General features: G+C 36.2%; 4 protein-coding genes across 12 annotated transcripts; all 4 read right to left on the reverse strand.

Annotated features, from left to right (window-relative positions):
• Window positions 1-155: 155 nt before the first annotated feature.
• Window positions 156-3,939, reverse strand: LOC111799756 (PRA1 family protein D-like). 3 transcript variants are annotated; one of them, XM_023683220.1, is made up of 2 exons: window positions 3,293-3,939; window positions 156-238 (listed from the first exon to the last, which is right to left on the reverse strand). In XM_023683220.1, the coding sequence occupies exon 1, from the start codon at window positions 3,829-3,831 to the stop codon at window positions 3,301-3,303; it is 531 nt and encodes a 176-aa protein (XP_023538988.1). In that variant the 5' UTR covers window positions 3,832-3,939; the 3' UTR covers window positions 156-238; window positions 3,293-3,300. The 3 variants fall into 3 exon arrangements, with proteins under 3 accessions (XP_023538988.1, XP_023538989.1, XP_023538990.1); XM_023683221.1 differs by having other exon boundaries at window positions 179-246; XM_023683222.1 differs by lacking the exon at window positions 156-238 and adding an exon at window positions 3,000-3,185.
• Window positions 3,940-4,028: 89 nt separating this feature from the next.
• Window positions 4,029-6,347, reverse strand: LOC111799576 (DNA-directed RNA polymerase V subunit 7-like). Of its 7 annotated transcripts, none has more exons than XM_023682958.1 (4): window positions 6,226-6,347; window positions 6,114-6,147; window positions 4,466-5,070; window positions 4,029-4,376 (listed from the first exon to the last, which is right to left on the reverse strand). In XM_023682958.1, the coding sequence occupies exon 3, from the start codon at window positions 5,059-5,061 to the stop codon at window positions 4,483-4,485; it is 579 nt and encodes a 192-aa protein (XP_023538726.1). In that variant the 5' UTR covers window positions 5,062-5,070; window positions 6,114-6,147; window positions 6,226-6,347; the 3' UTR covers window positions 4,029-4,376; window positions 4,466-4,482. The 7 variants fall into 7 exon arrangements, with proteins under 7 accessions (XP_023538726.1, XP_023538723.1, XP_023538729.1 ...); XM_023682955.1 differs by lacking the exon at window positions 6,114-6,147 and adding an exon at window positions 5,180-5,287 and having other exon boundaries at window positions 6,186-6,343; XM_023682961.1 differs by lacking the exon at window positions 6,114-6,147 and adding an exon at window positions 5,199-5,287 and having other exon boundaries at window positions 6,186-6,342.
• A 1,053-nt stretch (window positions 6,348-7,400) lies between these two features.
• Window positions 7,401-9,013, reverse strand: LOC111799529 (40S ribosomal protein S15-4-like). Its single transcript, XM_023682882.1, has 4 exons — window positions 8,907-9,013; window positions 8,680-8,831; window positions 8,547-8,604; window positions 7,401-7,908 (listed from the first exon to the last, which is right to left on the reverse strand). The coding sequence occupies exons 1-4, from the start codon at window positions 8,907-8,909 to the stop codon at window positions 7,660-7,662; spliced, it is 462 nt and encodes a 153-aa protein (XP_023538650.1). The 5' UTR covers window positions 8,910-9,013; the 3' UTR covers window positions 7,401-7,659.
• A 463-nt stretch (window positions 9,014-9,476) lies between these two features.
• On the reverse strand, window positions 9,477-12,239 carry LOC111800690. Its single transcript, XM_023684496.1, has 9 exons — window positions 12,194-12,239; window positions 11,902-12,096; window positions 11,586-11,809; window positions 11,439-11,497; window positions 11,035-11,259; window positions 10,828-10,957; window positions 10,409-10,743; window positions 10,177-10,321; window positions 9,477-9,848 (listed from the first exon to the last, which is right to left on the reverse strand). The coding sequence occupies exons 1-9, from the start codon at window positions 12,204-12,206 to the stop codon at window positions 9,585-9,587; spliced, it is 1,590 nt and encodes a 529-aa protein (XP_023540264.1). The 5' UTR covers window positions 12,207-12,239; the 3' UTR covers window positions 9,477-9,584.
• Between the last annotated feature and the right edge of the window lie 2,456 nt (window positions 12,240-14,695).

Consider the following 14,695-nt stretch of genomic DNA (forward strand, 5'->3'; position numbering starts at 1 on the left):
TAAGTATTTGAAAAGTAATAATTGAAATGGAGGGATGAGATGTATGACATGATTTAAAAACTTTGAATGTTAACCCATATTTACGAAATTAATAGGGATGGACGGTTCTGGTATTGTTTGCCAATATGTTATGATGATAATAATAATAATAATTACAATATTATATTTAATAATAATAAGAAGAAGAACAAGTCCATGCTGTAATGCTTCCCTTCCATTTCTCTGATTTTTCTTGGATCTGACGCCCTCCATATGTAAATAATAAATAAATAATTAATTAATTATTAAATCATATTTATATAATTTAGACAATGTAGGAAATATTTTAATAATTTTAATGTGATGCAGAAAGAATATGAAATGTAGGTATCACTCTACTAGATACATAGCTTATGTTAAAAAAAATAAATATGATGTGTAACGTTTTATATTATAAAGGATTAATAATTCTTACATATCTTACTCTCCCTTTCTACCTCCTCTTCTGCCAAATAAATCCAATCATGTCCTGCAATAATTATTTCAAGAGGTTTATAGATGTAAAGAATGTTTCGTTTATCTCTCCAATTGATTTGAGATTTTCCTTTCAGATTTTCCCTTAGGTTTTAAAAGGGCTTCTGCTAGAGAGAGAGGTTTCCACACCTTTATAAAGAATGTTTCGTCCCTCTCCAATCGATATGGGATCTCAAAATCTACTCTCCTTCGGACTCTTATATCGATATGGGATCTCAAAATCTACTCTCCTTCGGACTTTTATAAAAAATGTTTCGTTTTTCTTTCCAACCGATGTGGGATCTCAGAGTTCTCTCCCCTTCGAGGCCCAGCATTCTCACTTGCACTCGTTTCCCTCTCCAATTGATGTGGGACCCTCCACCCCTTCCAGAGATCAGCCTTCCGGATGACACATCGCCTGGTGTCCACCCCTTTGAGGCTCAGCCACTTCGTTGACACATCGTTTGGTATCTAACCCTGAAACCATTTATAACGGCTCAAGCCCACCGCTAGCAAATATTATTCTCTTTGGGCCTTTCTTTCCGAACTTTCCTCCAAGGTTTTAAAAACACGTCTATTCGGAAGAAGTTTCCACATAAAAATGTTTCGATCCCGTCTCTAACCGAGGTGGGATTTCACATTAATATTGTTTTTTTTTTTAATAATAGCTTCAACAGTAGCACCTGATAGGATATTTTCTTCCAATTATTTCGAAGTTTTTACTGTTTGATAATCTGCAAAGCAGAGCAGACAATGGATGATCTATGGGAAAAGATATTATTCCCTTGCAAAAGGAAGGAAGGAAAAGGCTCCTGAAATACACACAGACAGATTGCTCTCTTTAGCAATCATCGACACGAGAGTACTGTTGACTTCTGACAATCGAGAGGAAAACGTCGACGGAGTACAAAACGGCCGAAGGAAAACTTCTTTGAAGAAGAAAATAACGGAAAAGAAAGGGAGAGAGAAATATTTACGCTGAAGACCAGATGGTTGGTTGTTATTTCATTCCCTCTCCCATTAAACGGGAGCTTAATTCAGATATCCAAAGCCAAAAATAACTAACAAAATTTAAGGAAACTGTGTGAATAACCGAATAGAGAAAAAAACCATAGCTTTTATCTAACAAGTACAGCTTCAGCTTCTCATCCTGTAACGAAAATGCTGTCGAAATCGACAGCACAAGACAACCTCGTCCCACAACAATGTCTTTCCACTGTGATTGCTCACAGAAAACTCATCTTGGTTCAAAATAACCGGAACAACGCCCAAGAAATGAAAAGAAGCAACTGTAACAAGTTAATGACTGTAATATACAAGTGAATGTTGCCAAGGCAGAGCCAATCCAGATTGAAGATATCAATTGTAATGTTCAAGAACATGGTTACAAGCCAATGATGGAAAGAGTTGGAAGTGGACTAATTCCTGCAACTTCAGCTTCTGTTAAACATGGAAACTTATAGGATGTTTGGATCCTATGATCAGGCTAGAGGTGAAGTTGACACTGACACACGAGCAACGCATTACTAAATCCAATATGGTTTGCCTTAGTTGCTTTAGATTAAGCCCACCGCTAACAGATATCGTCCGCTTTGGTCTATTACGTATCATTGCCAGCCTCACGATTTTAAAACACGTCCACTAGGGAGAGGTTTCCACACCCTTATAAGAAATGCTTCATTCTCCTCTCCAACCGATGTGAGATTTCAAAATTCACCCCCTTAAGGGCCCAACGTCCTCGTTGGCACACTGCCTCGTGTCTTGCTCTAATACCATTTGTAATAGCCTAATCCCACTGCTAGCAGATACTGTCTATTTTGGTCCGTTACATATAGCCAACAGCCTCACGATTTTAAAATGCGTCTATTAGGGAGAGGTTTCCACACCCTTATAAGAAATGTTTCGTTCCCCTCTCCAACCGACGTGGAATCTCACAAATAACTTTAGAACAAGAAAAAGAATGGTTCTGTTCATAATTCTACTCCAGCTAATGACCAAACATCATCCTAACTTGTAATTAGCTTTACCAGAGATGGAACTAAGCCTTTGCCTCAGATCACCTCAAACTACACAACTTGAGGGTCAGGTTAGTTCTATTTCCTAAAGTAATAGTAGACCATTTGATAATAAGCAACTTCCCCACCTGTCCTGTGTCGAGGATTGTTGGGAGGAAGTGAGACATTTTGGGAACTTTAGAGCAAAGTCATGAGAGGTTATGCTCAAAATAGACAATATCATATCATGGAGGTTCGTGATTCCTAACATCCTCCTACCCTGCCCTTTTCTTGCATATTTCTACTAAATTACGAACTACAGACATGGCAGTATACCATCGAAGGGTCGGTCAGCCAGTGACGCATCTGCACGACATCGCAGAACTGTGGCAACAAACAGCCACAGAACGAATACAGATATCTGTGGGCAGCTAAGCCAAGAGAATTTTGTGAAGGTTCTATCTAATGGTCTATAAAGTTGTCATCCTATAATGATACTCAAAGAATAATATATTCAACAAGAATCCAATTCAGTGACTAATTTAGTTTATGCAAATTCAAAGGGAAACATACAACAACGATAACATCCCAGTAATCAACAGATCAAACTCAGAAACACAAGCTAAAAGTAAAAGGAACAATAATGAGCAAAATTCAGAGCATAATGGAAATGAATACTTTTCTGCAATTCATTGTGTTCTGCAATGTACATTTCATCTAACAAATATCAGTATATAAACCAGCAAACAGTCAAATTTCTTTAGCTAAATCAATTGAAAAGAAGAACAGTAATTCAACAAACTCACATATTCAATCAGATGCCGCTGTAATCACCTCTCGGGCTCTCCAACAGCGTATCCCCAAAAGGGTCTTGCAAATCCCCAAGAGCATCCTCCGTGCCCTTCAAAGCCGCATGCAAACAAACCACCACGGCTCCAATGGCAAGCGAAATCAGCACATTCACGAAAACCCCTGTCAAAGCCAGCGCCAATCCGGTAGCCAACCCAAGAATGATGACCAAAACAAAATCTCCCAACTCAAAACCAAAAACCCTAATTGGGTCGTCGCGGGAGAAGTAAAGGACGAACCAGGCAACAAAGACAAGGAAGAACACAATCATGGAAAACGGATGGTAGATGAGGCCAAGAAAGATGAGAAGCAAGACGACCAGACAGTAATTGGAAAGGAAACGGGTCAAGTTCTGAGAAATCCGAGAGGTCGCGTCGGAGAAGGAAGAAGGAAGGCTGAGAGACAATGGGTCGAGGAATTCCCGCCATGGACGGCGGGTGGCGATGACGGATCGACCGGCTTCCTTGAAAGTGACGGCGAATTCAGCGGTCGACATTGGGATAAAAACCTGAAAATTTGGCCGGAGAAAGGCTGGTAATGACTGTCAAGAGTGGAAGATCCCAAGCTCCAATCAAAATAATCGGTCCACTCTAATGACAATTTTTATTCGGTGCAAGTTTTTTTTTAAAAAAAAAAAGTTATTTATTTTTCCACCAAATTAATTATTTAAATTATGTATCTTTAAAATTGAAATAAATAGAAACAACTATTTTAATTGTCAATTAAGCTGCAAAAAGATTTAATTTTTTTACAATACATCAATTTCTAAAAGGTAGAGATGAACAATAAGTTCTTATTTCATAGGTCGTTGTAAACGAATCTGATTCGAGTTCGACGAAAACAACAGCAACAACTGGAACTGGGTTAGATAGTAAGACATAGACATCCAAAGCAGTGATTGGAAATATGGAAATATGGCATCATCTGTTTGGATCTTCAATACCAAAAGCTTGATTAGTTGATATGGGATATATTTGGATTGAACAGTACTGTCTTGCATCTCCAACTAATAAGATTCAATGCATCCTGCTCTCGGACGTCCTTAAATCAAGACACTCAAATGAATTATCATTTGCCAAAAAGTAAGAACAAACAGAAAGATGCAGAAGGGAAGAAGAAATCAGCATTACCAAATTTGTGTGTTGTTCTAAGTTTGCAAGCCTAACTCATCGGCTTCCGACAAAGAAATGGGTCCAAGTGTGTTGCTACCTTCTAAGCTAGCAAGCATCACAAACTCCTTTTTGATGCATCCTCTTTTCTCTATCCATCTCACACCAAGCACATTGAACCGTACAGCGCTCTCGGTTCGAATAGTGGCGAATTCGTTGCTTGAGAACACAGGATTCTTACCACCAACATAATGGTAGGTTGGCATTTTACGAGATGAAAGAAACACGTAGTTGATCGGTCCACATTTTAGGAGCAATCCGCGACGAAATACGTGACGAACAACTCCAAGCAAGATTTCTCCCCCTGACGGCACAAAGGTTCGGCAGCCAAAGGTAATGGGGAATGTAACATACTGAGATTTATTCTTGCACTGTCCCTTGCCTATGCTCTTCAAGCTAGTAACAGCAATAAAATAGCCATGGTCTTTGCTGGCCCTCTCCTTCAATAAGTTCTCTAATAGACGTGCCATAATGTACCTCTGGAAGTTGAGACCATCTCTATCTGCCTTTTCAGCCACCACTTTCACATCTCTCACTAGTTCCACTTCACAAAACATTTCCCAAATCTGATATAATTCATGAAAAACAATACAATTATCAAAAACATTTATCAATCTACTTCTTGTAAGAAACTGGAAATTTGTAGGCATTCAGGAATTTAATCAGGAACCAAACGTAAAAGAAAATGTCAAACATCTGAGCCACCAATCTACTTCTTGAATTCATCCACTTGGAGAAAAATGCTTCAGAATATGAGATTTTCAGCCATATCTCCAGCCATCACTTGGAGGAGAAAAGATAAAATGAATCAAAGAATGAATTATGTGTTCATGTTGGTCTCTAACATCAGCGTTATGAAATGAAGATAAAATAAAAGGTCAACAATGTCATGAACTAGAAAACTAAAAGGTTCTTGCATCTTGAGAATATTAAACAATAAACCTAGCCGAAAACAGGTGGAGTATATTAGTAGAACACCTAGAAGGATTCAAACAGCAGTTTCAAAAGCTTGAGATCGCCATGTATGTTATAAATTGGAAGATCGCACATCGATTAAATACTCTTCGACTCTTAAGAAAAAAACTTATAACAAAGATACCATAGTGTTTGGTGATTCTGTGGATTCCAAGTGGAACAATGACGAATAAGCAATGGATCCACCCGAATATGCCCGGCGATTTATNATCCACCAGAATATGCTCCGCGATTTATACTTTTCAATGTTATGCCAAATCCAGTCCAATCATTTCATGACTACTTACCGAAATCTGATTCTCTGTTCACTAATTGACCACACGAACTTTAATTCGAGTAAGCAACACAATCGCCAATGGATCACACTCTCCGATTAATTCCAATAACCTCAACATCCAAACAGAGGATCGAATCAAGAATCAAACTGCAAATGAGAAACCACAGACTCTGCCTCGAATAACAGATGTACAAAACGGACATAAACTCAATTATCCTTCAATTACAGAGAGCCAGAACCGGCTACAGATCTCCAATTCGAAATTCAAACACATCCATAAACTTTCAAAAATCAAATACGATGCGAACGAAATTCTTCCACACGGATTATAGAGGCGCGAAGGTAATGAGGAGATACCTGTTAGAGAAAACTGAGGGCGGCAGAGGCGGAGNCACGGATTATAGAGGCGCGAAGGTAATGAGGAGATACCTGTTACAGAAAACTGAGGGCGGCAGAGGCGGAGGCGGACGCGGACGCAGAGGAGCGGCGGCGAGAATTGCGAGGAACTAGAAAAGTGAAATTGGGCGCGCAAAACGAACCGTTGCCATGTTCTGATTGGTGAAGTGCATTGCAATGGATAAGCGAAGGCTAATGGCTTTGCCATTTATACAGGAACAAAATTTAGATATTGGAAATGGACGCTGCTCCGATATGCTTACTTTTCGTCGTTTCTCCCATCTAATTTATGACGTGTCAATGTAATTCCTATTTTTTATGCTTTATAATTACAAATTTAGTCTTTTGAATTAGTCCAATTAATTTTCTAAATTTATTAATTTTAAAAAGTTCTCTTAATACACCTTAAAATTTTTAATTTAGAATCCATACACACATGATACACAAAATTTTTTTTTTTAAAAAAAAAATTAAAATAGTATTAAACAGAAAATTCAATTTTATAATTAATAATCAAATATTTTTTTAAAAAAATTTAAATTTAAAAAATTATAGACTAAACTTATAATTTTTACCTTTTATCTCTTGTTCGTGGTCTAGCAGACAATTGTGCTTGTTCGATACATCTCAAGCTTCGTCGATACATCTCTAGCTTCGTCGATACATCTCTAGCTTTCTTTTCTGAGTTTCATGGGTCTCACATTTTACCAATGTGCTGTTAGTTAGATATCTTTAGTAATCGCTCCTCTGACAACTCGTACATTTTCCAATTGAATTCCTCGATACATCTCTAGCTTCCTTCTCTGAGTTTCATGGGTCTCACATTTTACCAATGTGCTGTTCGTTAGATATCTTTAGTAATCGCTCCTTCTCCGACGACTCGTACATTTTCCAATCGAATTCCATATGGGGGTTTAATCTAGAGATAGGTGGAACAAAACTGCGAAACAAAGTCGCCCAAAACCACCTCGCGCCGGGTTGGATTATCCCAGTAGTATGGCAAGGAAGTTCCAAGCTCGAGTACAATGGAGAGGATTGGGAGAAAGTTGAAGAAATTTGGGTACATGGATGATGATAATGAAGATTAGGGGCTAGAGAGAGCCATTGATGCACAGATGCAAGACCATCATTGGCAGAAATGAGTCTCCCTGAGTCAGAATTGAGGAGGTTGAGGAACTTATTGTTTCAAAAGCACAAGATGAAGATAGGCATTTGAATAATAGCTATTTGATCTGATCCCAATATAAGAAACATTCTCCAGTCAAATAAAACAAATCGAAAGAACCTTAAAGAACACACACACAGGCATCACATGCACAGCTTAGGCATTCTTAGTTAAACAACTAGAACATGTCTCTGAACCATCAAAATCATCTTTCACTGTTTATAGAAATTAAATCCCGGTCAAAAAGTAGCCAAAAATAGACTAATACAGCAAAAAATAAATATCCATAAAACTTGACGAGATGGAGAGTATGCTCCCAGACCAACAAATGGTAATCTCTCTTCACTTCAGAGGAATGAACCTGGATGAGTGAGTAGCACCAATACCAGGTCTACCGTGCTTAACAGGCTTGTATGATATGGAAAACTCAGCTAGGTAATGGCCGATCATCTCAGGCTTGATTTCAACCTGGTTGAAGGTCTTCCCATTGTAAACTCCAATGATGCTTCCAATCATTTCAGGTACTATGATCATATTACGAAGGTGAGTTCTAACAGGTTCTGGCTTCTCACCCGGTGGTGCCTCACGTTTCTGTACATAAAAGGGGAAAGAACATGTGAGATTGATATCACATTCTCCAAGCCACCATTCACCCATGAAACGTCACTAGTAAGCAGTAACATTCGATCATAGAAGACAGATGAGAGGTAAATTTATCTGAACACAAGACTCTTAAGGCCAATGGGGAAAATGCAAATTAGTCATAATTGGGAGAGGTTCTGCCTACGCTCAGATTCTTGGAGCATCAAGAATTATGTAGGTGGGTGTCTTTCGGTTTCAATACAGATTCCAAATTGAATCAAGCGAACCCTGTGGCAGAACAATACTTAGGGAGGCAACCAAATCAAACAAAGCACCACACTTTCACAAAAGTCGGGGAATTAGTAGTACTCCGAACGATATCCATCTAAGTGATCTCGTTTACCTCAAGTTAAAAGCAGTTTCAGGAAAACCACCGAATTTCTTTCCCAAAACCACCTTATAACAACCAAGAAAAGCATACAACCCGCGGATTTGATAATAGCACGGTACATTAAGGTGGACTTGTATTTTTCTATCTAGCATACTACCAATGAATTAGACACGCACGTACAGGTAGCAGATTTAAGCAAATGAAATAAACTTTTCCAGTTACAAAATGGAACATAAATAGGAAGGGGAGCAATTACCGCTTTGCGAAGCTTCTTGATCAAAGCCATTGGCTTTCTAGTCAGACCCCTCCGGAACCTAAAACAGAAAACGGAGAGGAAGAGTAAAAATCAGCAAATAAATCATTCCAATTACATTTATCATTTGAACTACCTTCTGCGAGCCCTAGCAGTGAAGAGCTTGACGAGCTCGTCGGTGGACATGTCGAGGAGAGCATCCAAATCGACTCCACGGAAACTGAACTTCTTGAACGTCCTCTTCTTCGGCACTCCTCCGGCCGCCGCGACATCGGGATTATCGTCCGCCTACGAACACGAAATCTAGGTTAGATGAAGTAAACAAACGTCAAACCAGAATGCGAAAAATTCTTCGAGCCTTACCATGGTTGGAGTTCAGAAATCAGAAGCCCTAGGCTGAGTGCAACTGAGGATTGTGGCTGCTAGGGTTTTCAGTGGAGTAAATTTGCCGATTAAGATCATATATAAACTGTAAAGCCCTGGACTGCAATTATATTTGCTTAAAAGCCCTTTAACTTTTAATATTCAACTTTCGCCCCAAATACTACAAATTGGGCCTCATAGGTAAGCCACGGTAGAAAACAGGCCGAATATATCGAAGCAACAAAGCCCAAATATATATATATATATATATATATATATATATATTTTAATGAGTTTATTTAATATTACTATTATTATTGTTATTATATTTTTCCTTCTATAATTTTTCACGTACTTTATCTAAATCCTTAAATTTTATTTCTTAATAATTATTTTCTTTTCAATATTTAATTATTAAGTTAATTTTTTTTAATTATTTAACATGCTCTGGTTCCCTTTTAATACATTATTTAAAAATTTAATATCAATTCATTTGAGGTTAGATATCATATACCCTTTTTGATGACTAACATAATCTCTCGCACGTAGAACGTTCTTATGAACGAAGAACGAATGTATGCAAAAATAAGACATAATACACATACAAAAAGAACGAATACTTAAATACCACGTTTTCTTTTTTTTCACTTCAACCACTCATTAAATTTACAAGTTTTTTCACCGTAAAAATTCATTTGAGATTGTTCTTGAACTTTCTAGCTTTTTAATCACATATCTAAGCTCTTTTTGACAACTGAGCCTTAAAGAGGTTGGAGTCATTTCTTTCAAAATGGAACCAGGTTCAGAAAATAGGCTCGAGTTTGGGTAAAGCTCATGAACTGATTCTGCATCGATGTTTAAATTACTCAACGTTGTCAACCATGCATGTGCCTCTGGGTCAACCATCTCAAACGACTTGTTGCTATCTTTTCTATAGATCAACTGCAAAATTTGAAACATTAAAAATAATGAATACACCAAACATTCAAATTCGAATTCATATATCATTTTATAAAGTTTTTTGTAACGGTTCAAACCCACCACCACTAGTAGATATTGTCTTCTTAGGACTTTCCCTTCTATGCTTCTCCTCGAGATTTTTAAAATCCATTTGAAAGGGAGATGTTTCCCGTAAAGGTGTTTCGTTCTACTCAAGTATGAGATAAATGATCCATACCATACCATTATTTTATTCAACTATTCACATAATCTACATTCCATTCATGATGTTCGAGATCCAACCAAATAAGTTTAAAATAGTTTAAAATACCTTAGGTGGGTTGCCAGTGGAATTGGTGGAATAGAGCCTGACGCTATCAACAACTTTGGAGTATTTTGGAAAAGCATTAGCAAATCTCTTGTGGGATTGCAACTGAGAATTCACCCTCACAGCCCTTCCCATCATTATGGCTCTCCTGCACAAATCATCACAGCCTTCATTAGAACCATAAATGGCTCAAGATATCAATACCAAAGCGCCAAATTTTGGCTTCGATCCTTACCTTATTCCTCTAACAACAGCTAGATGAGCATCACAAACAACTCCAACCAACTCTATTCTATACGCCATTCTATTTTGCATTTCTCCATGCGCCTTCCTCAATTCCTTCTCTTCTTCTTCACTCATAGCCTCCCAGTAATTCTCTGTCACTTTTCCATTCTCTACCTTGTACCCAACTCCCATTCGATATCGACGTTTGTGAATGTTTCGAGCCATTTCAATGGTCTGCATAACGTATGGCTCCCAAGACAGAGTGCCATCCAAGATCACATCCCGTCCCTCGTTTAACGCTGTGACCAGCAACGATGATGCAGCATCGGTTGATGGCTGGTGTACCTGTTACGATTCGTCGTAGTTAGTTGGTTTGTTCATTGAAACAATTCGAGATGTAATTTAATGTGTGAGTAGGAAGACGCTCACCAATTCGGCAGTTTGAAGCATGTCATCGTGATAGCCCATTGAGCTGATGGCTTTGTAGATAACATCAGTCTCTTTGAAGGCATCTGCCTCTACCATCACTCTATTTGTTTCTGCTTCCAACCAGAAGGGCCTGCATAATTAGCAACTGTTTATCAGCAAACTTCGATATAAAATTTCTAAACGAGCTTCTATATCAATATTACGCACTCTTTGCAAATGTCTTTGAGGACAGTACTCTTGCCAGCCCCCATGCCACCACCCATAAGAAGAAGCACAGGCCTCCTATCTCTTCGAGACGATGGCGGTATCGTGTGGGAGAATTTCGACTCGCCCTTAGATGGAGCACAACCTATCTTCTTCATTTCCTCCACCAAAGTAGAGAATACCCTTGTCACTTTCAGATCCTTACACACCCTATCGAACCTCTCCTTCCTATCAAATGGCCAGAAACCAATATAGGAAAATAAATACTCAGAATCTTCACTTATTGAAGTTATCAAATGGATCTTAATTCTATTCTAGAAGATGCACCATGATTGAAGTTTCAAAGTTCAAACTCAGGAACCAAATTTGACTTCTCAAGCAAATTGACAGATCTAAAATGAAAATACCTAGTCGCTGCCACCACAAGATCTTTCAGCTTCATGCGCTCGGAGTCGACACTCAAAACCTATCATTAAATCCGCCATTAATTAAGGGATATACTGAAATTTTAACATCATGTTCATCATTTTTTGGGGGAGGATTGACGAATTTACCTGACTGATCATCAAGGGAGCTTGGCTCCAATGGAATGCGAAATAACTCGAGATGCATTGATCAAACTCATCCATTAACTTCAGATACAGAGATTCCGCCTCGGATTCACTCGCGAAATATGCATAAATTTCTTCCACGCATCCATTCGTCTTCCTCAAATAATTGTTCGCTAGCTTGCAGAGTTGAGGATAGTCATCTGCATCTGAAAGCCCTAACTGCCTCGCTGCAAAATGAAAACCTCAAAATGTTAGGGTTAGATATTCCATTTTACATGGAATTAGGTTTGTAGTCAGTAAAAACGAAGGAGGACTTTACCAACATAATGCGAAAATCTCTCCAAGAAACCAACGCGGCCGGACTCCGTTATATGTAGATGCGGAATCAACTTGTGATTGTTGATTACAGCCTTCGAAGTCCGCCGGAAATGGCTTTTCCCGATAGCAGCGATGCCTTCGACGAAGGAAGGGCTAAGATGGTGCGACGATGGAATGACCTTCCCGAAGCCGCCATCTGAGCACAGAGCAAGTAGCAGAAAAGTTAGTCTTCAATATTCAATGAATTTCAAAGATCAAAATCAAAGAAATGTTAGGAAAACAGCTTTGATTACCTTCATGCTTCATGATGAAATTTTTTATAAAAAAAAAAAAAAAAAAAAAAAAAAAAAAAAAAAAAAAAAAAAAAAAAAAAAAAANAAAAACAGAGAGATCGGAGGTAGAAGATGAGGATCTCTGATTGCTAGTCCTCGGCTTCGTTGGTGTTTGAAATTTGGAGGTTCATATATTTATAGGCTTACTCCACTGATTTGAAAATATGTGGGGTCAGACTTTCGCACTTTTTAAACCAAACGGTTCGGTTTTTTTTTTTTTTTTTTTTTTTTTTTTTTTTTTTTTTTTTTTTTTTTTTTTTTTTTTNATTTTATATTTCTCAAAATAAAAAATTGGAATTATTCCTAATTTTCGAAAATAAAAATATTTTTAATTTTGAATTGTACTTGAAAATTTCAATTTTGTAAAGTTGTTCGTAATTATTGAATATTTAATTTTTAGTTTTTTTATCATTAGATTTAATTTCTTCCTGTTTTTTTTTTTTTACAATAATTGAATCTTTAAAATTTTCAGCTAAATTTATAAACAAAAATTACTTTTATATATATATATATATATATATATATATATATACTTTTGGATTAGATTTACTCTAAAAAAATATATTATTTTATAAATTTATGTTAAAAATTAAATAATTATCGAATAGAATCTAAAATTGAGACCACATTCATTGACGAGTAATTTAATAATGAAGGAGATAAAAGAGAACAGATACGGTCGAGTTCGCAAACTCGTCAAAAAGTGAATAAAGTTGATAAGTGCCCCACTTTTCCATTTCTTTATGTTAATGTCGAATATAGATAACTAACTTGTCACGTGCTTTATTTTAATAAAAATTAACGGATATACGAGAATCTATAAATCAATTTACACATAAATATTAGAAGTTTTGTCGATTTAAAATTTAAAATAATAAATATATCCATTTACATAGTTGGTTAGATTTCGTTTTAAAATGTTAGTTCACGAGTGTGCAGATTTTTATAAATAATGAATTTAATCGTTCATACATTAAAATTGTCATAAAAAAAAATTATATTTTGATGTTATACAAAAAAAAAAAAAATTGTGCATGAAATCTTTTCTAAAAAATAAATAAAGAAATAAAGAAAAAAATTGAAAAAATAAAATAAAATAAATAAAGTAGTTTAGAAGGTTCATCCAATATGAACACGTTTAAAAATTCACTATTATTTTGGCATTGAATATCTCAAAATTGGACTTTTCTTTATGATATTTCAATTCCTCATTCAACCCCTAAAAACCTTCTAGTTTCTACGACCTTTTCTTTTTGTTTTTTATAATAAAATTTTAAATTATATAATAGACACGTGAATTATTAATTTGAATCAATCACGTTCTAAATTATTGGTAGACATTCAAAAATGGTTGAATTCACTCGTCACAAAATTAAACTTTTTTAAATATATTAAAAATTTTAAAATTTTATCTTTTTTTTTTTTAAAATAAATTTTATAAACTAAAAGAATTAATTTTTAAAGTTTTGTTTTGTAATTTAGTTTATAATTAAGATGTTTTCTTAGAAATTATGAAAAAGTATGTACCATTTCATAACGTTTTTAAATTATGGGTGCAACTTTAAATGATTCTTATAAATTGTTTAAAGTTTAAAAGAATTCTCGAACCAACTCAAGCGCTAAATCAGGATGTGTTGACTACATCGTCATCTTATCGTCATCTTATTGTACCAAAAGTGAACACTTAATTTTAAAAACAAGAAATTGAATTAAAAAGGATAACAAATATGCCCTAAATTTGATGCAAATTAAGGATCACATGTTAATATTACAAGGCAAGGTCTATGAATAATTGATATTAACGAGTCCAACTTAAACTTTATTTAATTGAATAATATGCTTGGCTGGATAAACCAAGTTTTACAATTTCTACCTCTATATATATATATATATATATATATATATATATATATATACACACGAGGGATTAGAGAAAAGCAACATTAATATGGTTGAAATTGGTGAGTTTTGAAATATTTAGTCGGATGTTGGGCAACTTCTTTCTAGGGAGATTCTTGTGGATCATCGGGTCCGTTCAGTTGGGCTCGATTTCAAAGAATTGACTAAACAAAAAAGGGAGTACTTTCGCTGACTAATATCTTTCAAGAAGTACTAGGGATGAAACGACAAATGAACATTTTTGAGGCTCGGGCTAAGATCAACGAAACTCAACATGAGAGTAAAGTGTCAGTAAATCCTCAAGATATTTTTTATTTTTATCAAGAAGCTATTTGACCGACCGATTGGAAATAGAGTCAAGGACTTGCCCTTTCGTCCATAAAGAAAAAATGAGCATCACAGCACACAAAAAAGAAAAAGACACCCACAAACGCACATAGCGACAATAAATAACAGGAAGAACTGGTACCCAAAAGTGTACATCAGCTCCTCAAGAGCTGTAAAGCAATTTGGCATCCTATATTTGTCAGATATGCATTCATACGGACAAAATGGCTGACCAAC

This window comes from Cucurbita pepo, chromosome LG08 (assembly GCF_002806865.2).
Source record: "Cucurbita pepo subsp. pepo cultivar mu-cu-16 chromosome LG08, ASM280686v2, whole genome shotgun sequence".
NCBI classification, from domain to species: Eukaryota; Viridiplantae; Streptophyta; class Magnoliopsida; order Cucurbitales; family Cucurbitaceae; genus Cucurbita; species Cucurbita pepo.